Genomic DNA, 27443 nt, shown 5'->3' with positions numbered 1-27443 from the left:
GTGACAAAGGATCATGGGAAGAAAGTCATATGAGCCATCTACTGTCGTCACCACAAGGGAAAGGCAGTTACGCGGTTTTTCGGAAGTAAATACCCTGCATAAAAAATTGCTAAACGCTTAAATCGCCTTGATTGACTTAGTGTAATCGCACTTCTGATGCGAGGGAGAGCTACTGCTTGGACGCGAATGCCTCTGAATCTAAAGCTTCTGCACCGCTGACGGTTAAGTTCCGTTCCATTCACCTTCCACAGAATTTGAAGCAAATGTGCCCCAACTGCCAGCGTCCCCAGTCTTTCTTCTCCTCCTCTTTCCCAGTATCATGAATCAAGCAAGCAAAAGAGCACATAAAGAACATGGATGCATTAGAATTAGCTCAATCTTACTGGCAAATCATGGCAGGAAAAGAAGGGAAAATATTCTAGTAAAGTGCTCTTTCAAGCAGCACCCAAAGTTGTCGGAAGGCTACGGTTTGTTTTTTTAGCCCCCACTTGGAAACAATTAACATTTCGAAGTCAGAAGGAGGTGAGGCCTGGGTGACTTAGTTGGTCAAGTGTCTGACTTCCGCTCAGGTCCTGACCTCGCGGTTCACTACGTCGCCGTTCCTGAGTTCGAGCCCCGTGTGGGGCTCTGTGCTGACAGCTCCGAGCCTGGAGCCTGCTTCAGATTCTGTCTCCCTCCCTCTCTGCCCCTCCTCCAAAGTCTCTGACTTTGTCTCTCTCTCAAAAATAAATAAACGTTAAAAAAAAAAAGTCAGAAGGAGGTTACTAATAAAGATCTGACTTAAAAGCCTTGTGCTCAGAGGGGCATTTCTTCACTGTAAGGATCCATACAGTGTTTAAACAACAACTTGCGGTTCCAAAGGCAAGATAGGGAGGAAGCGGAAAACTCATCCGGGTAATTCTGTAGAAATGGAAAAAAGATTCTGCCGGCTCAACTGAGACTATCTTTCAAGTTCCCATTTGAAATTCGAGGCCTGGAGATAGAGTTTAAAAAGGGAGTAGAAAGGACAGCAAGAAAGAAAATACAAAGTGGGGTTTCCATCGAGTAAGAAAGACTTAACGCATATGACAGCACATCCTTTCCACTCACAGGGGAAAATGCCTTAGCTCACGATTTTTAAATGTAAGCAACATTAACTAGCACAGGAATTATTCTGCACCTCACATCCTTCCGGATGCTAACAGGTAGAGTGCCCCCAACAACAAAATACTTCCGATCGTAACTGAATATCCCGTTTCAGAAGTCATAAGGCCAATTTTGCTATTTCCCCTGAAATCCTTGACTTTGTGTATATGTTCATTTCTGCATAAAAAAAATTCTCTTTTCTGCTCACATCAGTGCCCTCAACTGTGCACACAAACGGATGCCACTTTTAGCAGCACTAAAATCGTGTGTGTTGTATGTTTTTACTCAGAGACCACTCAGGGTTTGTGAGGGTGAGTGGAAAGGTGGGAGACAGCTGCAGCGGGGGTCTCGGGGATGCGGTCTCTTCGGGCGCATGGGCTCGTGACTCATTCTCAGGACTAACCACTGAGGTTCTACAGAACCCAAATCTCAGTGGCCTTCCGAAATGCACAAATAAGAATAAAGAGTAATGTGACAGCAATCAAAGCAGGTTAGTTACTCTACACTGAGCACTCACTGTGTACCAGGTGAGGGTCTAACCATGTGACAAAACATCTCACTGGATCCTCACAAAAACCATACGGGGTAAGAATTATGACTATCCCTGTTTATTAGATGAAGAAACAGTGACTTCTAGAATGTAGTGACAGAGGCAAGATTTGAACACAGATGTGTCTGACTCGAAAGCTTATGCTATAAATCATGGGTCAGCAAACTATATAACCCACTGGCCAAATCTGGCTCCACTTACTGGTTTGCAAAGAAATTTTGTTGGAACACAGCCACGCTAATTCATTTTCATGTGGTTTACAGTTTCTTTCATGCTAAGACAGCAGAGTCACAAGGCTGTGACAAACATCCTGTGGCCTGCAAAGTCAAAACTATTTACCTTCTGGCCCTTTACAGAAAGTTTGCTAACCCCTGCTCTAATGAAACAGTCCACTTATATGTATTTCCTCCCCACATTTTAACAAGGAAACATATTTTGAAATAAACATTTAGAAAATATTTATATTTCCATGTACCTTAGGCTTTAGGCATGATTTGTACTTTACTAGCTCAGAAGACAGGTTGGGATTAGAATCAATAGATACTTCATGACAAATGAGTCCTGATTTACAATTATAAACTAAGGTGTAGAAATAACCCCCTGCCCCCTGGTCCCAAAAACCCAAACAAACAAAAAACTTCCAAACCTTCTATTCACGGAATCCTTAGTGACTAAATGAACATTACACTACTAGCTAAGCCAGGAGGTGTTAAAACAATGTATACTGTACTATCATGGGTTTTTTTTAAAAAACTGTATGATTTAGCAATTATGACAAAATTTAGAATTTGAAGGAAAACAATCAGTAAACTAATAAACAAAAAATAGTGCATAAGCCAAGAATGATAAATAACAAATCTATTTTTAGAAAAAATAACACACTTATACAGACTTACCTGTCACAACCAGAAATAGCCACAAACCAACAAGACTGGAAGGGATGATGAAAACAGACACTGGTCACAAGGACTATGCTTTACAACAAATGCCTTGGGGGTTGCCTAGCTCTAAGACTCAAAGGGAAAGTTATTAAAATTCATCCCTTAGTTGGTACTTTGCAGCACATCACAATTATGGTCAATAAATAATCTAAAACCACACTTGGGATGATTTTTTCAAAAACTACCTTTCTTCAAGGAGGAATTTCACATAAATGTATGTATAGAATTTCCCCTGGAAAAGGAATGTTACTTCTATAGGTAATCCAGTCAGCAGACCTAAGGTGAAATTTTACAAGGCAAAGTTTTTGTTTTCTCTGAATGTTACCTCTGCTCTAAAACTTTATATTCTAATAGGTAAAGAGAAACAAAATATCTTTTCCAGTCTTTCTAGCTGCCCTGGGTTAACTAGTTCACAGTCTGTACCCATGGGAGGTGAGTTGGCAGTTGTAAATCTAGTCAAAGTCCTTCAAACCAGGGGAGAGAAGGTTCGGGTAATCTTCCACACAGAGTGGGAACTACAGGCCTGCTTTCCTTGTACTATTTCGGTGTCTGGGTCTCCCAGTACTGGTATGGAAGGGCATCTGTGGGCCACAATCACTGGGACTAAGGAGGAATGCGTGTTACATGATCAACGTGCCCATGGTTTGGACAGGTTGAGTAGAGGCTATCTGGTGGTTCCTTAAGATACCAGTAATTCATCTGGGGCCACTGTGAAGTGTCACCCATCCCCGTGAACACAAAGACAGCATGGGAAAGGGTATTTCTGTCATTTGTAAATGTTCTTCCTGTAATTAGAGAGAGGGGGGAATCACGAAAACCTTTTAGTCTACAGATCAGCAACTTCATGAAAATAATATCCCATGGAGAACTGACAGCTATTCTGAGGCTTGGATCAAGTACACAGCAACCTTAATAGAGGTACCAGAAGACCTGTATTTCTGTGAAAGATCAACACGGGCCAGGGACACACAATTTATTTGTGCACTGGCTATTTTTAAGACAAAGCCACCAGATAATCTGCAACTACTCCCCTTAAGGTTTTGCCGGTTTGGATAAATATCTTTTTCTTCTTCACACTCTTTGGTCCCACACAGTTATGGAAGCATCTAATTTGAATTATCAATCTATTTTATATTTTAAAAATGAAGGCAATATACTAAGTATCTTCTTTAAAAAGTTAAGCCAAAGCTTCCCATATCACTTTAAATACATGGAGGGAATATTAGTGACTATCACTCAAATTATCTTCAAAAGAAGCTGCAACTATTAATAATTCCCAGCTGTAAACATGGATTTATTCGGTGAAGATTGCATTCATTTCAAGAATACTAATAAAACACTCACATAAAAGCATTTTTTGTCAATAAAAAATAATGACAATAAAAGGTCTGTATCTTAAAATTACTTTTGTAAGTAGAAGAACAATGGAAGCTTTTGGACCATCGTCTCAATTGTGAAGACATCATAAGCACCCCAATATTATTTTATGCCCCACATTGTTCCAGACAGGAGAAGGTTCTTCACTGCACGAGGAAACCACACGACACAGACACATCCAAATAACACCACAAGGTGCACTTGCAAGGGGAACACGTCAACGAGACAACACGCGGTGGGGATTAGGTACCAGCAGTCAGTTCACACACCGGGAACCAAACAGAAACACTCTGAGACTCACAAAGATGCTTACTCTATTCCCCACCCTGTGCCTCCAAAAATCACCCCCAGGGCCAGAATGGTGCCTGCCACAGCACCTATTAGCCTGCTTGTGGTCATGTGCACTGTGTGGAGGGAAAACGGAGATGGTTTTAACAAAGGAAACGAATCACACACTGCGCTAACACACAACATAATCTAGTCAGGAAATGCTTTGAAAGTCAGTTAAATACTGACACCTCTGCTTTAAAATTTAAAATGAAGGTGTACATACACATTGAAAATACTGGAGAATAATGTTGAGGCTAATTTAACTTCAAACTCTACAAACCCTACTTAAAAAATCCTCTCTTATAAATACTGTTAAACATATAAATAATCTAATTTGAGTTACAGTTCCTACAAGGAATGAGTTGGAATGAAAATGTCATTTAAACAGCATAACAGCAAGTCTGGATTTTAATTCCAAAGTAACAGACCGTTAGCATACTTCACAAACTTCTCAAACTGTAAAATACACCTAAGAAGCTGCATCTTTTCAAACTTTAGAACTTACGTTCATTTTTATGAAAATCCTACAAATTTAAAAGACTATCTTTAAAATTAAGTACATTTTCACCTGGAAAAGTGTATTGCACATAACTCTGCAATGTTCGGGTTTCTGGCACAGTCTTTGGGTGTTTAGTTGTTGTTGTTGTTGTTGTTGTTGTTGTTGTTTACAGTTTGCAGGGCATAAACTATGCACTCAGAGAAAGTCAGGGTCGCTGGGAAGCACTGATTGCTTCAGATCACCCAATGGTAGATTACTGACTGGAGACACTCCACCCCTGCACATCACCACTTCCGTGCTGAGCTCTGAGCTTTCAGATGTTGCAAAAAGGGTCTTCACTGCCCAGAGGTGCCCAGGCTGCTTGCCACACAGCCAAGAAGTTTAGTGCTGGGGCAGGAAGGCAGATTATTTAAGATTGACTGTGTCTGTGTGTGTGCGCGCGTGCAAGCGTGTGGACATATACACACTTTATCTCCTATCTTCATGCGATCAAAAGCGCTGGCTTCAAATCACTTTACTAATGAAAAGAGAGATTAACTTTGACAAGGCTGCATGGCACAGATTGTGTGCTGTGAGACGGTGAAGGAAAACAAAGAGCCATGATTTGAACTCACAGTTTTTTAAGGCTTAGTATTGTGTTCATTGACCTTTTGGGTCCAACTACTCTCCCAAAGAAGAGAGAGAACCTTGATCGCCAACGCTGGTGAGTAGGGGGACATCCACTTAATCGCAGGGCAAACCATAAGAGTGAGAGATTCTAGTTTTTATCCTTAGCTAGGCACAACCTGAGTTGTTAATAAAAAGCAAAAAAAAAAAACAAAAAACAAAAAACAAAAAACAGAAACACAACAGAAAACAGAAAGTCTACCGAGAGCATTGAGGGGAATGGAAAAAAGACCAACATACAAGGTGGTGGTGATGTTTTCCAGATATGACAGTACATTAGAATTCAAAATAACCAAACCATATCTCAGATTTCTAAACTGTGGAGGCAAATGCTGGAATGAAAGGTACTATAAATATAAATACTCATTTTTTAAGATCTTAGAAAATAATTGCCTTCAGAATACTAAATTAACAAGGACATATTATATTACAATTTGGGTTTTTTGGGGGGTTTTGGGGTTTTTTTTTTTTGCTTAAGATTTAGGCATTGGCCCTCAGAGCCAAAATACCTGAAACTCCTATTAACTCTTCAATGTTTATATAAGCTACCTATGCTAAATTGCAGGAAAAACACACACACACACACCTGTAAAATGTGGTAGTAAATGAATGTGTGTTAATTTTTAAAAATTATAACTGCATAAATGATGAATAACAATTTAAAAAGGCCTTTTTATTTGCTACAGATATAATTCCTCTCTGTAGCATAAAGAGAATTAGGCAATCCATCATGTGGGTGTTAGAAACCAACCAGAGGAGCAAGGCATCCCTACAGACACTTCAAATGTGCATTCCAGAGAAACAGATACAGTCTATAATCTCTGCTGAGCAAGAATAATTATCTCCCAATTCTCAACTGATAACCACTGCTAGCACCAAAACAAGACAAAATAAGTGGGGAAAAAAGCTTTTTCAAAAGTCTTCCCCCTCCTCCTTGTTTGCCCGCTACCTTTAATTCTGGTGTACTGCAAAGGTATGTAAAATACACTTGACTCTTGATCGCGATACTTAACAGGGTTATTTCTTCCAGCGCGCAGTGACTCAACCTGCTTTTAAATTGACATGAACGAATTGCCTGGCTCACAAGTGGGTAGGTTTTTATAGGGGACAAATTTGAAAACAGGTTTCAGCTGCTCCCCAGAGCTACAAAGGATTTACCTTCTTATTGAAAAAAAAAACTCCCTTGGACTTTTGGGGGTCTATGCTCTCCTTTTTACCTCTATACTAATTTATTTACGATGTAACTGTAATTGTTCATTCATTCACGCATCTATTTGTTCATTCATTATCTACTAGATGTGCTTTTTGTCCCAGGAACTATGCTGGGTACATGATGATACACCTCACTTTCTTTGCATTACACCAAACCTGGAGATGAAACTTGTAAAGACTCATAACTAATAACGCAATGCCCCTATTAGGGATGCGACTTTGTTTCCTAATTCTTTAACATACTTACCTTTGTATTATAACTTGTTTGTGGAAATTATTTTCTAGCAATATGTCCTCATTTTTGTTTTATTAAATTCTGATGTTTGTTGGTTTATTATTATCATTGTTTTTAGTGTTGCTTCCCTGCTACCTAGGCTCACATGTGCTAACAGGCAGAATTTTGGATAAGTATATAATATTAAGATACAAACTGTAAATTTTCTCCTTTTCTTAAGACATTCTTACTTTATATGTAGAATTCTTCCACAGACAAGTCATGCTTCAGATAGCGTGAAATTGCGCTTTTGAAACTGAGTAGTTGGGGGTTTTTTCTTACTTTTAGAGAGTTTCTGAAACAAAAAGGTGCATTATTTCATCCATGTGATTCTAATGAGCGAAAGGCGCTATAATCCTGCATCCCGAATACTTCAAAGGCAGGAGGCATCAAAGCCATCATTTGTGCTCTATAAACCAAAGTTCTTTCTGCAGGGATGTATGATTTTGCTAACATTTAGGATTAGAAATAAATACTAAATATATTCTTTATATGTTAGAATACAATATTGGCATGACACACATATATTTTCTAGCTCCGTATTTCATTGTCAGACACACTATCAGATCTCCTTACTCTTTCCCATGAAATTTTTAAAAAGTTAAGTTCATTTTCAGATACACTGGGACAAATGTCTAAAAAGACGAAAAACAAATTAACTTCATATAAGAATATTATTTCAGACACTGTCAATGGAAATATCATGGAGTTTTTCTGAACCCAAACAAAATAAACTCAGTTACTGAAAACTTTTAAAACCTGGTAAACCCTTAAAAGTTATTGATGAGGCCATTATTGACGAGAAAAATACATAGGTGATACATAATTCTGCAAGAGTGTAATCATATACTACCATAATACCTCATATCTACTCATCTGAACTACAAAATCAAAGATGTGTGCATTCACAAAGGAAGCAACAGATATACACAAAAGGTAAATGTAAACATTAATAATGCTCTTTAAGGTATTAAGACTTAGAAATTATTGCTTTCAAGATACGAAATGCTAATAATATAATACTCCCTTGAGAAGCAATGGATGAGCTAATCTGCTTAATCATTACCTGCTTATTGCCTCACCCTTTCTACTTATTACTATGCTGTGAGAACCCGCAGAGTAACTTAATACTCAGCTTTCAGTGAGGCAGTCAGTGTGCAATAACAGAAAAAGTATTAGGCTCAAGACCAGGTGATCTATGTTTTACTCTTGGCTCTGTTACCCTTGGGAATTAAGTTAGACCCATTTGTAAAACAATGGGTCTGGACTGAATGGCCACTAAGGCCCTTCTGTCTCTGATGTGATGACTGTGGACATAATGAAAGGGTCTAACCAAAGCTTCTTAGCAGCGTCTCTGCCCTTCCTTATCGATGAAAACGTGGTATGTATCAGTTTCTTCTCTTTCCTCCTGTAATGCTGCTGCAAACCATCCAGTGAGAAAAGTTCCATTGTGTTGCATAATAAGCACCATGAAAAAATGCCCACAAATTGACAAAAATTATCAGTACTTCTACTGACACTCCTATAGCCTGTGGGAGTTCCAGGCCTTTTAAAAGGCGCAAACTTATTCTACCCCATTAGGGTAAAGTAAAATAACTTCTTTCAGCGAATTCAGTGGACACATGTTGGGAGATGAGGGACCAGAAGAATCTTCATATGTAAAAATATGGGAAATAAATGACAGTGTAGAAAACATGAGTGAAGTAGTATGTAATGGAAAATCTTTAAAAAAAAATCTTTGCTCACATGGTTTCTGCTTTGAAATGCTATTTCCTGTCTTTTAATAATTTTGGTTTGAGACATTGGAGCAAATAAACTGTGGGTCAACAAGTGCAGAGCCAACTTCAATGGCAATGTTTCTTTTTAGCTTTTTAATTAATTAATTAAATTTAATTTACATTCAAGTTACTTAGCATATAGTGCTATAATGATTTCAGGAGTAGATTCCAGTGATTCATCCCTTACGTATAACACCCAGTGCTCATCCTAACAAGTGTTCTCCCTAATGCACCTTCCCATTTAGCCCCTCCCCCCTCCCACAACCCCTCCGGCAACCCTGTTTGTTCTCTATATTTAAGAGTCTCTTATGTTTTGTCCCCCTCCTTGTTTTTATATTATTTTTGCTTCCCTTCCCTTATGTTCATCTCTTTTGTATCTTAAATACCACATATGAATGAAGTCATATGATATTTGTCTTGCTCTGACTGGCTAATTTTGTTCAGTGTAATACCCTCTAGTTCCATCCACGTAGTTGTAAATGGCAAGATTTCATTCTTTTTGATTGAATGGCAATGTTTTTATGTGTGTGTGGGGGGGGGGCGTTGCCCCTACCCAGATGGAGAGGTTGAGTTTTTATTCTTCCAGAAACTTTCTGTTAAAATAAGAGAAATACCCAAAACACATTGGCTCATTTCTGACACCCTCATCAGCTGAAACAAAGTCACAGAGTTCTCCTTTTTTTTTTTTTTTTTTTACTAATTATGTTTTGATTCAGAGGCCTGCAGTTGTATACAATTTATCTTTTATGCCCATGTTAATAATACAAAAGGCAATATTCTCAGCTTTGTTTCTGAATTTTTTCCTCCATAACAAGAAAACACACTAAAATTAAATAAAACTAAGTATGTTTTAATACCCTGTCACTGTATCTATACAGAAAAGCCTTCATCCGTGGATATGACAGGTCAGATCACTTGGGTCTTGCCCACTGTATACGGCAAGCAGCTGAGAAGCACCCAAACACTGTGATCCATAAGGCCAGTGCCAACCAAACCACTTCGATCATGAAAAAGAATATATGGCAATCAGTTACAGAAAAACCTTGGCACCTCACAAGCAACCTTGGCACCCACAGTCAAGAAAGTACAGACTGTTTCAGTGTCTTGAGTTCATGACCTGCTACTCTTCGACAACGCAATACAAATGGTTACTGGCAAACTGAAAATCAGCACTAGCATGCACCATTTTGTTTCCTTCACATGATCCCAAAGGGAAAGGATGTAATATTTATTGAGTGCCTACAATATGCCAAGGATGTGCTGCCTTTTAAATAGTAGATGGCCAATAAATATTTGCTATCTGGATACAATTGGAAGTACCTAGTTTCTCTCTTATCATTTTCTTTTAACCAGAATATCAAAAACAAAATCATAAAACTGATAACAAGGTGTTAAAATTGTGATTTTGTTTCTTTCTCATTTTACGAATGTATTAACGGATTGTTTATAGAGGCTGAAAAGATATTAATAACCATCATAGATAAAGCTATTATTTAGTCATGCTAAAACTGCTTGACTTTTCTAGAAATCTAATGATTTACAATAATAACTGCTCTTCATAGATAGTAATTAATGGCTTTTTTCTATTTAATAAAGATTACCAGAGTCACGAGGATTTTAGCAATTTTAGAACGAGGGGGTGCCTTTACTTTAGTGACTCCATTGTCTTCACTAATAATGAAAAAAGAAAACATGCGACAGAAAAGAAATACACCAGAATGTGTATACTGATTACTTCTGAGTTGTGGCATTAAGGGTGATTTTTATTTTCTTTTTAACCTTTTCCTTATTTCCAAAATTCTCTACCATAAACAAGTATTACTTGAATGGTCATAAAAGTTATTTTTAAAAGATAATATAGAAGAGCACCATGGGGAAAAGGAAAACAAAACAGAAGGCGGCTGTGAATCTCCTCTTTTCCAGAATGCAGCTGTTTGCTTCACACCCTCCCAACTAAGCTTTCTAGGCATAGGTGGGTGAAGGAATGGGAAATAGAATCGGACAACTGCTAACCCTCTACCCCCACGTACTGAAAAAGGACAGAGGCTAAGTCAATTTAGCTCTGTTCATCTCTTCTTTATATATCACTTGAAGAAACAGCATCTAGATCTTTAAGAGAATCACAGACGTGCCATGGAGAGAAAATTTGGAAAGAATGAACGTCTGCTTCTCTTGTCAGAGTTTGAAATCTGCTCTAAATCTAACTTCTGAAGGTGGATCCAAGAATTTTTTGTTCCAGTTTTAAGACTAAATGTAAAAGTGGAACTGGTTCCTTTTTACAAATAGAAGTAGGAGAACAGAAATAGACTGTGAGGGTGTGACTATGGTTCTTCTTACAGAATTTCAATATCATAGGCATATTAAGTAAATGCATGGAGACTTTTTAACACACCCACTATTACTGAACATTACACATGCACCCAGATGAGCTAAATCTCTTCAGGAACTGAGGAGCATGGCGCTTCATATACTTTTCAAAGTCATGTTTTCCCAATATTTTCCCGATGCTGAAGTTCAGAGAGTTTAAATGAGCTCCCATGCAAAACTAAGCAATCAAAATGACACTATTTCTATAGGTACTTTTCCTACCTGCAGGAAAAAATCATGATAGTTATTTATAAAATATCATTAGTGGCACCATGAAAAAGAACGTGATATACGATGTCACTGGGACACATCCCCTGCTCTAGAAACTCTGGTTTCTCAGGTACAATGCTATAGATGCTGTAATAAGCCTACTGCAATTGATGGCTTATTTTAGATCTTTGAAATCATATGAGGGCTTGGGAATGGGGGAGAAATAATGAGAAAGTGATTACCAAGTTTATGATGATAAAGAGCATGTTATAACACAACGTAACAGAAAAGACTGGGCCTGAGATCGGGCACTTGGGTCTTGGTCCCAGCTCTGTCTCTGGCTACCTGGATAACTATAAAATGTCACCTGTCTTCAAGGCCTGGGTGTTCTCATCTGCAAGATGAGGGTGGTTCTAGATGGCCATTGAGACTCCTTCTAATTTTAAAATTCTAATTTCTCTCTTTCTGATAACTGACTAAAACAAAGTCCAGATCTTTCATATTCTCTTTGAAGAATTAAAGTTCGGTGAGGATTTGGGGGGAACCTGGGTGGCTCAGTTGGTTAAGCGTCTGACTTTTGATTTTGGCTCAGGTCATGATCTCACAGTTTGTGAGATCGAGCCCTGCATCAAGCTCTGTGCTGATAGCACAGAGCCTGCTTGGGATTCTCTCTCTCTTTCTTTCTCTCTCTCTCTCTCTCTCTGCCCCTGCCCAACTCACACATGCTCTTTCTCTCTCCCTCAAAATAAATACATAAACATAAAATATATATATAGTTCTGTGAAGATTTTCCACTTCTTCCCAATCAAAAATGTGTTTAAGCAGAGCATAGAAGACAGCAATTTCCCTCTGGAGGATTCTAATTCTGAGGAATGACTAGAGTCTCATGTTAGCCAAAAAGATTTTACCTATTAGAAAACTGGCAGAGTGGAGACAAACTGTACAATGATTAACATATGTGCTTATGGGAAAGGAAGGAGGTTTATAGGAAAGAAAGGAAACTGCAAGGAAGGAAATTGGTATATTTACCTCTTTCTAATCTCAGTTCTAAACTAGGGGAAATTCAAATGCTTCACTACGTCACTCTAGAATCCTTAATGCTTCAGTAACATGAATTATATGTTTGAATGGCAAAAGAGATACTCTGGAGTGTCTCCTTTCAAATCGTTTCACTTGTTACATTGGCACCATCGGAAGAGTGCCAACAAATTCAGCATGTAATGAATTGAAACTGAAATCGCACAAACCCTTGGGTCCTTCATCCTTGGGGGGGTGAAGGTTCCTAACTGGATCCCGGATACTGCAGTCTGTCCCTGCCCAGGTGAAATCGCAGATGCAGGTGGCTTCATTACTACACACCTGTGAGGAACAAAAAACAGAAATGGGACATTTTCATGGTGCTTCTTAAACATCTTTTTTTAATGTTTATTTATTTCTGAGAGGGAGAGACCGACCGTGAGCGGGGGAGGGGCAGAGAGAGAGGGAGACACAGAATCGGAAGTGGGCTCCAGGCTCTGAGCTGTCATCCCAGAGCCCGACGTGGGGCTAGAACTCACGGACCGCGAGATCGTGACCTGGGCTGAAGTCGGACGCTTAACCGACTGAGCCACCCAAGTGCCCCTCATTCTGCTTTTTTGACTAATGGTGATGAATGTAAAAGAGACGTGGGGCAGGGCGGAAGCCTTTAAAAACCACTTTGAATTTTTTAAGTCTCCCACGGTTGAAAAGGGGAGACAACATATACATAAAATTGCTGAGTGGTGTTTTCTTGTTAATTATAGAGAAATACCCATTAAAAGAAGAAAAAAATGTTAAGATTTTACTTTTAAGTAATCTCTACACCCAACGTGGGGCTCAAACTCACAACCCTGAGATCAAGAGTCACATATTCTACCAATTGAACCAGCCAGGTGCCTCCAAATGGAAGAAAGTTTTAAATTAAATGTTAATTGTTTATGTTGATATTATTTACACAACTGTCTGACAATGTCGTTTTTTCAGAAGTAGTTGTTTCTAGGAACATACTTCAGAAACATATGCTTAATTCAAGAAATTAACAGATACAGGGCTCCAGTGGCAGGGCCAGAGATTAAACACCAGATGAAATAAACCACCAATGCATTGTTTTACCTCACCATGTCCAAATGAGCACAACACCCACCTCCCCTGCCTGCCCTTGGTACCACCCTTCTCTCAGTCAGCCAGGCTGAAGACCCTCCTAGAATGATTGTTGTCTCCTTTCGCTTGTCCTGGGGACCAAGCAGCATGCTGGAATGGACTTGTAATTTAGATGAAATAAACAACCATGCAAACTAGAGATAGAGGTGTTTAAATTCTTATCTGCCTGTGAAATACATTCAGAGACAGATCATTAGAGATGATAAACTGAATATCAGCCTATTGGTATAAGAAGCTTTTTAATCTGAAGTGTTATAATAGCATGATTGCGATTAACAAGGTTGAATCTGACCTTTTATTTAACAGGACGAAAAAGTGACAAGAAAAGTACAGAATTAAGAAGGGCCTTTCTAGACATTAAGTTTTATGATGTTTTCAGAGAGGTAACTGAAATAACTGAAATGTCTGTCCAGTGCTTTTATTTTAACAGTGATTATTGAACATTCACTATGTGCTAGGTACCTATGCCGAGTGCTTTATGCATAGCATCTAATTTAATCCCCATACTACCCATCACCCTGGTGGCTAAGAGAAGGTAAGTGCCTTACCCAAAGTCACCAGGAGACCAAGGGGCACAGTCAGGACTCAAACCCATGGTTCTTTCTAGCCTCCAAAACCATGCTCTAAATCACTAAGCTATACTGGTGAGCCTAGGATTCAACCAAACCCAAAACCCTGAATAGTCATTAGGCATTTCCTTCTAAGGCCTCTCTACCTTGTTGTATTCCACGTCCTCTGCTGGCTAGCTATATTTTGATTATTTTTGCCTTCCTTCCAGCATTTTCCTTTTATGTTATCACTCTCAATTTCTTCATGTCTATTTTTTTCCCATTTCTCAAGTCTATAAATTTTGAAACGTCTTTCTTTTACTAAGCTAATTTAAATAATTATTAAAATCTGTGTCGAGATATTAAGTCTCAGTTTGCCAGGCAGTGTCTGCCCACCTTGTTCACAGAATTACAAACACATACAGGTGTGAGTGGAGAAAGCATTTTCTCTTCAGCTGGCAATGGGCGGAGCAGAACTATATAATTTTAAACATGTGAATTATATCAGTGATTCAACATCTAGTCTATGTGATCTTGTACACACAGATACTCAGTACACATGCTGAGTAGCCGAAAGGGAATGCTGAGAGGAATAAAGTTATCTTGAATGGCACAAAGTAGTTCACGTGGGGTCTACGGTTCTTTTAGGAACCCTACCAATTTCTTCCACCTCTTTAGCTGGCAAGGTATAGACAATGTGGGAAATACAAATAGCCAGTGATAAAACAAACAACACAAATAAAACCATCTCGGTACCTATGGGTATTATCCTTAGCAGATGAGGATAGTCTGGAAATTATCATAGTGCATAGACACTGGCAGCAGATGCAAAAGGAGAATGGCTGAAATGCAAGTCTGACGACTGTGAACTTTGAGGATGCCAGAGAATAAAGGTTTGAACTGGAACGCGGATGCCTACTTACCCCATGGCCTGAACAGACTTTACCCTTGGAATCAAGTGGGCAGCTACTCATATTTAGGGCCTGAATCAGTAGGCACTTCCGATCTAAACACATCATGGATGGACCACATGGCGTTCCATCTTCTACATAGCCCACATCTGTATCATCATCTAAAATCACATGAGCACCACTAAAAAGGAGAAAGATATTCATGCAACCATTAGCACCATAGTTAGAAACAGAAAGCCAACATGAAAGAGGCTTGCTCTTCATGAAATTAAAGAGGCTGTCAGTGGACATAGATGGCTCCTAGCATTTCTCCACCTCTCCCTGCCTTTCCCCCTTTCCCACCTCCCTTCAATAAAAGAACATGAGGACAGGAAATACATTTCATTGCCATTATTGCACTGCATGTCATTGGGGAAAAAATGTCATCGGCACAAAGTATATACTAAATCTTCACTTGCTGTCAAGACCAGCATGAAGACTAAGGGTGAGTTGCCTAAGAACAAAATAAGCCAGCTTCTACATAATATACTAGTTTGGAATATATAATTTAATTAGGCTATCGTATCTAAAGATGTGTGAAAACTTACACCTTTAAAGAATGTGCGTCTAAGTAATTAGATTACAAATTTATTCCAGGAAGGATCTTATTGTCTAGGACCTGGTTAGAATTGTTTTCAGAGCAGTTTAAAGGAAACAAAAACCGGCAATCATTTGAGCAAGAGAACAGTTTTCAATTTGCTCACCCAACCACTTTACTAAATCTTCTTCAAAAGTTGGTTTTTTTTTTTTTGGATGTTTCCAAATCTTACATTCACTCATGGAAGATGAAGGTTAGCTACTCTAAGGACACTACGGATAAAAGTCTGCAGACACTAAAAGTGGTTCTGTAGGGGAATCCCAGACGTGTTTGGGGCCACAACAGTACCATGTGCGTGTGATTTAAAAAATAAGCCTCATACTTCCTGTGCCCTGTACTCACAGATAATTGGATATCAAATGTATGCCCACAACTATAAATAACATCTTAATAAATATGCTCTATATGTTGAGTATTAAACCATCTTCTAAAGCAGAAATATGCTGCGTGAAGTATAAAGTCTATTTTTTATGATAAAAAATAGAACACACATAGTGTTCAAATACTGAGCTATTACAGTGCTCAAAGCTTTAACCATAGGTCAAAATGGACACTGTAAGTCTATTCAACAGTTATAATTACAAAGAAGACCCTTCTACTAATAAGTGGTCCCATTTTTGAGCAAATGTAATTTGCAAATCAATATACAACCTTGTTTTTTAACTCTAAACATAAAAGGTGATCATAAAATTAAAGTCAACAGTCCTCTTGTGAGAAACAGAAAAAATTCATTTGATTTTTCTGAATTTGTAATTCTCGTGATTCATTAGATTTTCAAACATTTAATATATTACCTGCAGTCAATCACTCGGCCTTGATGGTAGAAGGAAGTTGGGATGATCTCACCCTGAAGTTGACCAATGCGTGGAGCTCGAGTAAGGTTGGTACAGAGTAAAAATCCACAGAACACATCACTGAGCATGTCAAATAAAAACAAAAACAGAACAGGATAGGATGAATCAAGCTCAAAATAATCAAAACTATTCAGTCCACATCTATTCAAAAATTGAAAATATTTTCTTTCCTTCTAAATAAAGACGTGTTCAAGTACTGCTGGTTGGCTATGACCCATGCCTTCCTTGCTCACAGGATCGCAGTTTTGTTTGGGTAGCGACATGCCCAACCTCAAGAGATGGATCATGACCGGTGTCTGAGCTAGTCTGGCACCCCCATCCCCTACGGCCACTTTCCCTCTGTCCTGCCCTAATAGGGCTAAAAGTGGCCCCTGGGTGTGGTGACTGGAAGAGGAGCCAGATAGGAAGTTGCTGGGGAGAATGTTGCTTTCTGGATAAGAGGTCAGATCCCAACAGGGAGAAGACCTTTTGTTCCTACTCTCACACTGCCTGTCTTTGAATGTGCAGCCTTTGTATCCAACCTTGCCATCGTGAGTTCACAAGCAGAAGGACAGACACTCCAACATGCTACAGGGTCAAAATCATCTGGGTCCTTAGAGACACTGTTAAATGAACACACACACACACCCCGCCTCCGCCCCCGCCCCTGCCCCCATGAGAGCAGCTACCTCCAGCTTATTTGTTAAGTAAACAATGAACTCTCCCCTAAAAAAGGGCGGGGAATTGTAATGACACATCAAACAAAGGAAATCCATGTCCAATAAATGTACTACAAATGTACTACAAAAATGTACTAAATTCCATTTGCAATCAGGGAAATGCAAATTCAAACCAAAATAACATGGCAGTTTATGCCACCGGAAAGGATAAAAGTAAAACGTCTTTTAATACCAAGTGTTGGTCAGTATGTGATTCCACAAAAGTCTCATGTGCGTACTACTGACAGTTGGGTTTACTAGTACAGCCATTTTAGAAAGCTGTGACATCATCTGGGTGGCACTGAAAAGACACATACCCTCCAACCTAGCCATTTTTCTTTTGGGTATCGGCCTTAGAAAAACATGTACAAGTGTGCGCTAAGTTACACGTATAAGAATACCCACAGCAGTATGGTTCCTAACAGAACTACCTAAATTAACAGAAACTACCTAAATTAACACAGAGCGGAGAAATACATCATGGGATGGGAATATGAATACGAATGAAAATAAAACAAATGAACAATACGTATGAACAACGACACACACCACGGAAGATGCTTAAAATGCTGACCTTAAGAGGCAAAATAGAAAATAATGCATGAAGTATGATTCCTTTTATATCAAAACCTTAGGCAAAATATATTGTTTAGGGATGAAAAAAACTTAGGCAGCTAAACTGTAAAAGCCAAGAAAGTAATTGCCAGAAAAGGATGGCAGTACCTGCGGGAGAGAGACAAGGGCACCTTGCAGGGAAGGATACGTTTTCTGCAATGCTGCAAGTTCTATTCCTTGATCCAGGTAGGAATGACATGGAGATTCATGTAATAATCATTTGGCAAACCAAATATTTGTGCGTTACTCACTTTTCTGCTTACATGCTATATATCCCAATTTTTAAACATTTCAGAAAACAGGCATTAATTTTCTTTACCCCCTTGGGGGTTGGATGTTCTATTACTAGATGTTCAAAAGCTATCTTTTACAATGATCCAATCCAATGCCTCCCAAACTTTTTGAAGTGACACAGACACAGAGAAATGATAGGTTTGTCCAGGACATTTAGCTAATGAAATCTAGGTGTCCAACCACATACATTTTTACTACTTTAGGCCCCCCTCCCTCCTATTGTCTGTCACCTTCGAAAAAGAAGCAATATTTTGGAATGTCTGTGCCTCACCTGTGAGACATTAGTTGAGAAGTTACGTTCTATTATTTTGGTTTAATTTTAAAGAAATTTTGGTCAAAGATTTGTTGTCTCCTAAGGCCTCATCCACCATCAAAGACTACATGAATAGCAAAGTTTCATAAAGTACAACAGAGATCATTAACTAGAAAAATAAAACTCCTGCTTTGCTTCAGAACTGGGAGAATCCTTATGGATATGGAAGGATAATGAAGGAAATTTGGCCCATAACTTAATGGTCCCATAGATCATGTCACTGAGTTAACTTTAATAAACTATACAATCACAGTTTTCACTTTCCGAAACTAATCCAGGGAAAACTATTACCAGTGTCCTCTAAAAATATGTCATTTCCTGAGTAAAGATGCCTCCAATATGCACTAACTAGAGGCTTTTTAGAAGTGGGGGGAAAATCTGATATAGACGTTAGATGCTTAATTAAATCAAATGGTACTGCACTCACGGAATGATCCAAAATATGTACCACTTCACTTCGAGTTGTCCCCGAAATATAGACAATCCACATATTGTGCTTGTAGAACTTTGTGTATACTAGTACATTCATAGGCCATACCTTCCAGCAAAAGTAGCAAATTAAGACCCAATATTATGTCTTAACACTTGGCAAAGTGTCTTTTCAGACAAGCATCAGGTAAAAGACAACATGGGAGAAATGTTTTATAGAAATGTTGTGAGTCTGTGCCACGGCAACTGCTTAGTCCACAGCCATTTGCTTCTAGAAAGACTAATGTGTTCTTAAAGTACATACTCTTAACATTTTCAATCGTTGACTGTTTATTAAAAATCGGTAACACTTATTTTGTGCCCACGTCACATTTGAGCCAGGCCTTCCGAGTCACTCATTGTGCCCCTGAAGCTGACCACTCACTGTTTGCTGCACTGGATCCATCGGTCTCCATCCTTCCCACAGTTTCCCTTCTCTGTGCCTTCTGTGTTCAGCTTTTCGTAACAGAACTTGTCAGACCCTGAAGCCTCTTTTGGAGATGAGCAAGAGAAGAGAATTTGTGTTAGTCATCTTTGTTATTCACAACCAGCAGTGTGCAGGTAAATGCTTAACAACTGGTTGTCCACAAAAAGAAAAAAAAATCCTGACTCATAGCATTTGCCAATTTCCATGCCAATTTCCATGGTGTAAATACCACTGTGCAAATTTCCACGGTCTAATTAACACATGGCTAATTTTCAACCGTCAATGTGATGGCTACAGGCTTCTGAAATTCCTGAAAATTTAACACTTGGCTCTTGCAAGCTACTACAAGACAGTGCTAACACATCCCTGTTTTTAACTTGAAAAACAAACTGATTCCCAAATTCTTGTTTGGTGGGTTTCAGGGAGGGAGGTAGAAATGGCCATCAGCAGGCATTAGGGAAAGTGGCATACAGAAAACTAATAAAGAATCTTAGGCCTGGGGTGCCTGGGTGGCTCAGCTGGTTAAGCATCTGACTTTGGCTCAGGTCATGATCTCACGTGTTGTGGGTTTGAGCCCTGCATTGGGCTCCATGCTGACAGCTCAGAGCCTAGAGCCTGCTTCGGATCCTGTGTCTCCCTTGCTCTCTGCCCCTCCCCCACTCACACTATGTCTCTCTCTTTCCAAAAATAAATAACATTAAAAATTTAAAAAAAAAGAACCTTAGGTCTGTATTATATTAATATTAAAATATATTATAAAGTCTTAGGCAGTTAAGATTTTGTATCGACACTTGGGTTTTGATGTATAAACCTTTTAAAAGACAAATATGCCTCTATCATCTTTCCTCTGTCAAAACTGAAGCACTGAAAGTAAACCTTTCAGTTAAATGATATTTGCGAAACACTGAAATCACTCCTGCAGGGGCTCTATTGTCCCTTCATGTGCTTTCCTTCCTTTGGGGGTGACCCAGCCTCCACCACAAGACAGACCCTTTTCTCTCTGTTGTGGTCTGGCCCCCAAAGGCTGAAGTTGAAGTTCGCTGGAAAGGCACTGTAAATGTCAGGAAGAGAAGGGGTGCATTAACACTTAGGGAATGTACTGAGAGTCACGACTATGTTCCCAATCTCTATGTGTCTGCCCCTCAGGAAGGACTTGCACTTCTTCCCTTCCAAGTGAGATAATAGAATTACAGAATTTTAAAAAGTCTGGTACTTTTCTGGGGTAAAAGAACAGAAGGCTAACTTGAGGGGTAAAAGTTAAACCCAAGGTACACAGTGAATCACGCAAGTGTCTCGACAATGAATGTGGCCATCCCACTGAACCCAATCTTTGCGAGTGGATGTGACATCCCTTCTCTGACAGCCAGATCACTGAGTGACACGACTTGGTTCTGATAACAAGTCCTCAGCTTGAACAGTTGTTTTCTGTGGTTTTGTGATCACACTCACAGTCCTCTTTACTCTCATCCTTTCCTAGAGTTTTTTTGAAAACGTCACTCCGGGAGCATCTAGGAGGCTCAGTTGATTAAACATCCTACTCTTTATTTTGGCTCAGGTCATAATCTCATGGTTTCTGAGATCAAGTCCTGCATCCAGCTCTGCACGGATAGCATGGAATCTGCTTGGAATTGTCTCTCTCTCTCTCTCTCTGTCCCTCATCTGCTCATGCTCTCTCTCTCTCAATAAATAAATAATCATTTAAAAATAAAATAAAACAAAACAAAAGAAAACACCAAGCTGTACATGTCTTTCAGCAAGACTGGCAGTGCAGGATAGTATGGAGAGAAACCTGTGTGCAGCCACCAAGCAGGAAAACATGACTTACTCGTCCCCCAGATGTGCTGACATTGGTTGTCTCGGGTCTTGCACTCCCCGTTGTAGCAGCGGCCCTGAGGACAGCGACACACATTAGGAGGCCCACACAGTCGGTTCCATTTCCCCCAGACTTGTACTGCAAGATCTCCTTTTGTTGTTTTAGATAAGTTGATTTTTTTTTCACTCAATACCCCAATATTTTCAGTGAAAATAAAAATCACAAACATCTTAAGGGAAGTACAACAGACAGTTAAATTCTAAAACCCAGAACAGACCTCAGGGTACAGCTCTTGAAGTCAAAACTTAATCATCTACAATTTTACATTTTATGGAAAACAAAAGTTGGTACGCTTCTTGGGTGATTCCAGAATGACCTTTAGCTTCTTTTGGGTGTGAATGTTACATTACAACATGGCTTTCAGGAAAGAAAAAAATCCTAATTATAACAGATTACAGCACACTATAACAGTCAGACTTTCCCATAATAAGCTGGCGTTATTGAAAGAGGGTCACAACTCAATAAATTAAATTCGTAATTCCTTAGTTGTTACATTTTTTCCCTTGCCCTCAATCAGACAATTTGTCACCAGGGTTAAATATAATACTATATTTAGTATTTGATATGCTATGAAGCAATGCTGAATTAGAAGACCACTGCAATAATTTATTGTTCTTTGAGTTGCAATTTCCCTTCAAAGTTACATTTATCAAAAAGAAAAAAAGAACTCACAAACTAATCCTTTTAAAATTACACTTAAAGTTTATCGCCCAGCATACCTGATTCTGATTGCATGCATATCCGTCTTGCTTATGAAGATTTGGTGGGCACTGAAAAATATAATGTGTTTAGTTAATGTTCAACATAAGTACCTTCAGATTCTGTGTACAATATACAAAAATGCAAAACAAAAACCAACCATGGTGAATATATAATCGGGAATGTTTAGAAAAACATGAGTAATCTTAAGTAGGTTATCCAAACTAATTCTTGGTAAAATTATTCTTGGTAATTATTCTCAGTAAAATTCTTCGTATTACTGGTAAAAATAACAATTAAATTAATCCATGCAATGGGTATTTTATACCATTACATTCACTTGTCTACAGTTAAAAGTAGAAGGAATTGAAACAGACAACCAAGGGAATGAATCACCTTGATATGTATGAGTGGACACGTTGGGGAACTAATTCACAAGACCTTTCTCAGCCCTGTGAAATGTCAGATCTGCATTCGACACCCCTGACGCTCACCCATAGGCCACATCACTGAGAAAGAAGAAATACTCTTTCAACTCAATGTCAGTGTTGCATCCCCGAACATCTCCAACCTCTCAAACTACAGGCCTGTCACTAGAACAATCATGGCGGGATGGTTCTTTCTTTTCCTGGGTCTATTTATCAAACTATTGTTTAAAAAGTACACTTCACTTTCCCAAAAAGTTACCTTGAATAATTTAAAAATTTTACTATCTATGCATTTTATTTGCCACATTTGAGAGACCTGAAGACAGTTCAAGCCAAAGGCTCTGGTACCATGTTCAAAGCAAATGTGAAAAGAAAAAAAGCAACATGCATACAGGTAAAACAAGGGAATAAGAAACACAACAACAGGCACTGGGTCCTCCCCCAGTCTTCACCTTGTCAGTAAATGTCAGTTCCACTCTTCCAATGGGTCAGGCTCCAAACCTTGAAGTCGTCTTCTGTTTCTCTCTTTCTCTCACACCCTCCTTCCAGTCTGTCAACAAATCTCCCTACCTCTACCTTCAAACTATAATCACCATCTGACCACTTCTCTCCACCTCCACTGCTAACACTCGGCCCAATCCGCCATCATCCCTCACCTGAAGTGCGACACAGCCTCCGACTGGCTGCCCTGTTCCCACCCTACTCTGCCGTGACTGATGTGACTGCAAATCTGCCAGGCACGCATCCTCCCCCCACGGCCTCCGCCCTGCTCTTCCTTCACACTTCCCCCCAGACTTCTGCGTGGCTTGCTCTTGAAAACTATGACCCCTCCCATGTTGGCATTCTCCGCTCCCCATTTCCTGGTTTTTCCTTCTCCTTAGGATTTATCACCTTATGCTCATATATGTTACTTGTTTGTCTATTGTCCCCCTCCCAGTGTGAGCTCCAGGCAGGCGGGGATTTTATGTTTGGTTCCCTGCTGCCTCCCAAGCACCTAGAACGAAGCCAGGCTCGATTATTATTGAGTAGGTGCTCAATTAGTATTGGCTAATGGAATAAATAAATGAATGACTTACGCAGATACAATTAAGTTACTCTGTTCTCCACATATCAAGCTGTTTATCAAGTTCAGTACAGAAAGGCAATAGAACCAATTTAGAATTTATAATTGCCAAGAAGCACTAGCTTACTGAGGAACACTGAGATAAAATGGTTTGGTTTTTCCTCTTTCTAAAAAAAAACTGGCTTTCATATAAGCTTTCATTCACCACAGCTTTATGATCAATCTGATGGTGACTATTCAAAGGACATAATTATCAGCACTAAAACCTAGCATACTGGGCCCGTGGCACAAAAACAGAGATCTGGCCACAAAAAGTGGCCTCTTTCATCCATCCAAATCCACTCAAAACACAATCATTATCTTATTAATCAACTAACATTAATTATTCACTTACTCTGAGCCAAATACAATCACACTGAACAAAAATGCAAAAGAAACGTGGCTACTCAAATAGGGTCTAAAATTACTTTATCACATTTGACTTTTGTGAGGTCGCAATTAAAAAGAAATGTGTAGAATTCTTACCAATTAAAAGAAAAAAAGCCCTTATTATAAACTGTCACAGCTACATACAAGATTTCTAATCAATTTATTTTCAGTTTAGGCTGATAAAAGTGAGTTGCTTATTACTGAAATGTTTAACGTGGGAAATTACAGAATGTCTTACTTCTCTGGAGACACTTAAAACAAAAGAACCATTCATCTGTATACTTTGTTCTGCTGTGAGCAGAGCTCTGGATTCCATCTCTAAATGCCATTCTAGCCCCCAGTTTCATGCTGTGCAGGAAGGTTCACACGAGGCAGGCTTCAGCAGTGCAATAGCATTTAAATGTGCTTATTTTAAATCGTGTTATGCCACCCATTTAGATGCCATGTTTCATAGTGCTAACAAGAAACATTTCCCACATCTTTCAAAAATACCTTTATTATATCATCCGGTATTGTTTGCCAAGGATTTCTCTCAGTTGCACAAGTATTGTTTATTCTGTGATAAACCGTGAATTTAAAAACCAGCCCAAACGGATAAGCAAATGCTAACATCAAAAGTAAGCAAAATTTGAGATACAAGACAAAGTCATGATGTTGCCAATGACATTGATTCTCCGAGATGCAGAGATGCAGAGATTCTCAGCGATCCCATTTTCCTAATCATAATTAGTACCAATTAAATTCAAAGTTCACTCCCTGTTAGAAAGCAGAGTTCTGACGGATCTTAGCTTCCTCTATCCCAATTATCTATTTCAGGCACATTCTGGTCATATAAGGAAATGATTGCTAAAAGAACATGCTATTCCAATATGCCACTGAGATATTAATTGAATAGTATAGTATAATAGTATAATTTTCACCTTATACACATGAGGCAAAAAGAATGTTTTAAAAATTTAGGCAACAGAATATTAAGTAGAACATAGAGCCCTCATTAAAAAAGCCTTACTTCCAGTAAATTCTATGGCAATTCAGGAATTAAAGCCTGAAATGAAAAAAGCTGTACTTTGAAAAGAGCTGAACACACAGAACCAAAACCATATATGATGGGTATAAAAATAGTAGTATTCTACAAAACTAAAAATACAACCCAGTGAAACAGTGTATCGGGATTGTCACCAAACATAAAACTTGGCACGAAACACAGAACCCACAGTTCTTACGCTCTTTCACTATATCATAGAAAAACTGCAAGGAAACCTATTTACATATCTAAAGAGAAGAAACAGAGAAGCACAAAGTCAATACAAAATAGCTTGAAGATATTTCACTGTATCACATCCTTAAAAGGGTCCCTCTGAATGGACTCTCAGATAATATACATTGAGAATCTTCAAAAAGGCTAGTTAGAAACCTTTGCCTCCTCCTCCTCTTTATCCCTCCCCCCCCCCCCAAGGGAACTCAGTGTAATTCTAGCTACTCTGTTCCAATACTTGCTTCCCTCCCCCCACTCCCCCACCTGCTCCAGGCAAGTGACTGCCTGACTGATTGACAAAGCGAGGAAGAACTACCGGGAAGTTTGGCTCAGTTCTGCCTTCTTCTTTTGCCTCCTCACACAAAGTATACTCTCCCCACTGTTCCACCGAGACATACAAGGCAAGGACCCACCTTTGCAGGGAGAAGTCGCTCCAGACCCACCTCCGTCAACAACCTGTTGCTACAGCCTGAATATGGGATCTAGAAAGAGGCTCATTTAGCTCTCAATGCAATAGAAAAAAGGGTATTTTGACCTCCAACTGTACTCTACTTACTGGGAGCCTCTTGGAAACCACAGTACCTGGCAATAGATAACTCCACGCCTGGGCAATTTATCCTAAGGAGCAAACCCTTAGGAACAAGAAACACTCTTAAAGATGCACGAAGATGTTCACCGTCATATTAATTATAATAACGAAAAACTGCCAACAGCCCAAATATCCACCACTGTATAACAAGTCACAAGTCAAATGATAAATCCACATGACAGACTCTCATGTAATGGTAAAAAGGACATTTATAAAAACTGTGTAATAGCACAGGAAAATGTTTTTGAAGTCATGTCAGAGCAAAGGTAAATGTAGAATGAAACCCAAAATTCTTATTACTCCCTTACTGCCCTGATTGCTGACTTCCTCTCGATTTTTTTCCCACTACTCTCCAGTAATCCCTGCCTTCATTCCATTTCTTGAGGAAGATAAGCTTCCTTACTCGCTGTTTTCTGACTAGCTCCATCTTATTTGTGTTTCTACTTAAATGCCAACTCCTCCAGGAAGATGCACCTGACCACCCCACCTAATGCTACCCACCCCACATCTCATATCATCTTATTTTACACTGAGCACTTCCCACCATAGATGTTTCTGTTCACTTATCTCTCCATCCAGCAAAACGTAAGTCCCGTGAGGACAAGGACTTGTCTGTCTGGTTCCCTACCGCATCCCAACGTTTACAGAAGTGCTTGACATACACAGCAGGTGCTCGACAAATGTTCGTTGGAATGAAAAATAACGCCTTAAAGTAACATAATATAAACTTTTAAAACATAAAAATTGTATACAGAAGGAATGCTGGGAGGCAACGTCAATTATAATGGTATAATAATTTTTAACGTGAAGAAGTCCACACGAAAGCATATGGGCCATGGTGCCAGACAATGTAAGTGGGAGAGAGACAGAACTGAGAGAGGGGGGCCCCCTGCTTGTGACCCCCTTCAATCAGAGCAGTGCTACTCGTTCTCTGCCTTCTACAGTGGGCATTCCACCCATTTTTTCTTTTCTTTTTTTTTTTAATTTTTTTTCAACGTTTATTTATTATTGAGAGACAGAGACAGAGCATGAGCATGGGAGGGGCAGAGAGAGGAGGAGACACAGAATCTGAAGCAGGCTCCAGGCTCTGAGCTGTTAGCACAGAGCCCAACATGGGGTTGGAACTCACAAACCACAAGATCATGATCAGAGCCAAAGTCAGACACTTAACCGATTGAGCCACCCAGGCGCCCCCCAACCCATTTTTTTCTTACAAGAAAGGGCTTTGTGGCTTAAAGATGTTTGGAAACAGTACATTAATTCTTCATGAATGTGAACATACTATTTTAGATGTTGGGACAGAAAGAAAGATTAATTCATTGGATAGAAACCACATAAAGGGAACTAATCATGAAGGGGAAATTTGGAAGAAAAAAGAGATTTAGGCCCAAGAAACACAACACACGTTCCTAAAATCAAGGCATGCTAGAAAACAAAGTAAAACAAAACAAAAAACAAAGAAACTAAATCATATTCACACACGTAGTCCAAACTGAAAGCTTTCCAATGTGTAAGATACTTGCAAGTAAAATGTATTGTTCAAAAACTCAGCTTGTCATACCTGGCCGGAGTCTCCAGTACAATATTCAGTAATATCACACCCATTCACAGCATCCCGACACTCATACCCTCGTGGCTGAAACTGCAAATAAAAATTCAGTATTAGGAGCTAGTATTAAATTACTATTTCAAATAGTATTGTTTTATTCACCAACGATCATAACCATCACCAAACTCTTTTTATGAACTAGCAAGGCAGTTGCAGAATAGAGACAAGGTCCAGGTACCACTCTCTGTAGTAAATATGAATCATTAAGCCAAGGCATTCAATTTTA

General features: G+C 39.1%; 1 protein-coding gene across 6 annotated transcripts in view; it reads right to left on the bottom strand.

Moving 5' to 3' along the window:
• ADAM23 (ADAM metallopeptidase domain 23) overlaps window positions 1–27443 on the bottom strand; it is a 188081-nt gene that overhangs the window by 23110 nt on the left and 137528 nt on the right. For 5 of the 6 annotated variants that reach the window (XM_023259637.2, XM_011285539.4, XM_045034391.1 and 2 more), the window contains exons 18-24: window positions 27170–27250; window positions 21865–21915; window positions 21098–21161; window positions 19231–19336; window positions 16398–16517; window positions 14979–15147; window positions 12577–12688 (exon numbers count right to left, since the gene is read on the bottom strand). In XM_023259637.2, coding sequence (XP_023115405.1) covers window positions 12577–12688; window positions 14979–15147; window positions 16398–16517; window positions 19231–19336; window positions 21098–21161; window positions 21865–21915; window positions 27170–27250 — 703 coding nt within the window. Of the gene's footprint in view, window positions 1–4; window positions 7270–12576; window positions 12689–14978; window positions 15148–16397; window positions 16518–19230; window positions 19337–21097; window positions 21162–21864; window positions 21916–27169; window positions 27251–27443 lie in introns of those variants that run through there. The other variant, XM_023259638.2, reaches the window with a different exon arrangement.

Source organism: Felis catus, chromosome C1 (assembly GCF_018350175.1).
Source record: "Felis catus isolate Fca126 chromosome C1, F.catus_Fca126_mat1.0, whole genome shotgun sequence".
Taxonomy (NCBI): domain Eukaryota; kingdom Metazoa; phylum Chordata; class Mammalia; order Carnivora; family Felidae; genus Felis; species Felis catus.
Note: the sequence above shows the minus strand (reverse complement) of the source record. Positions and strands in the feature narration are given on the sequence as shown.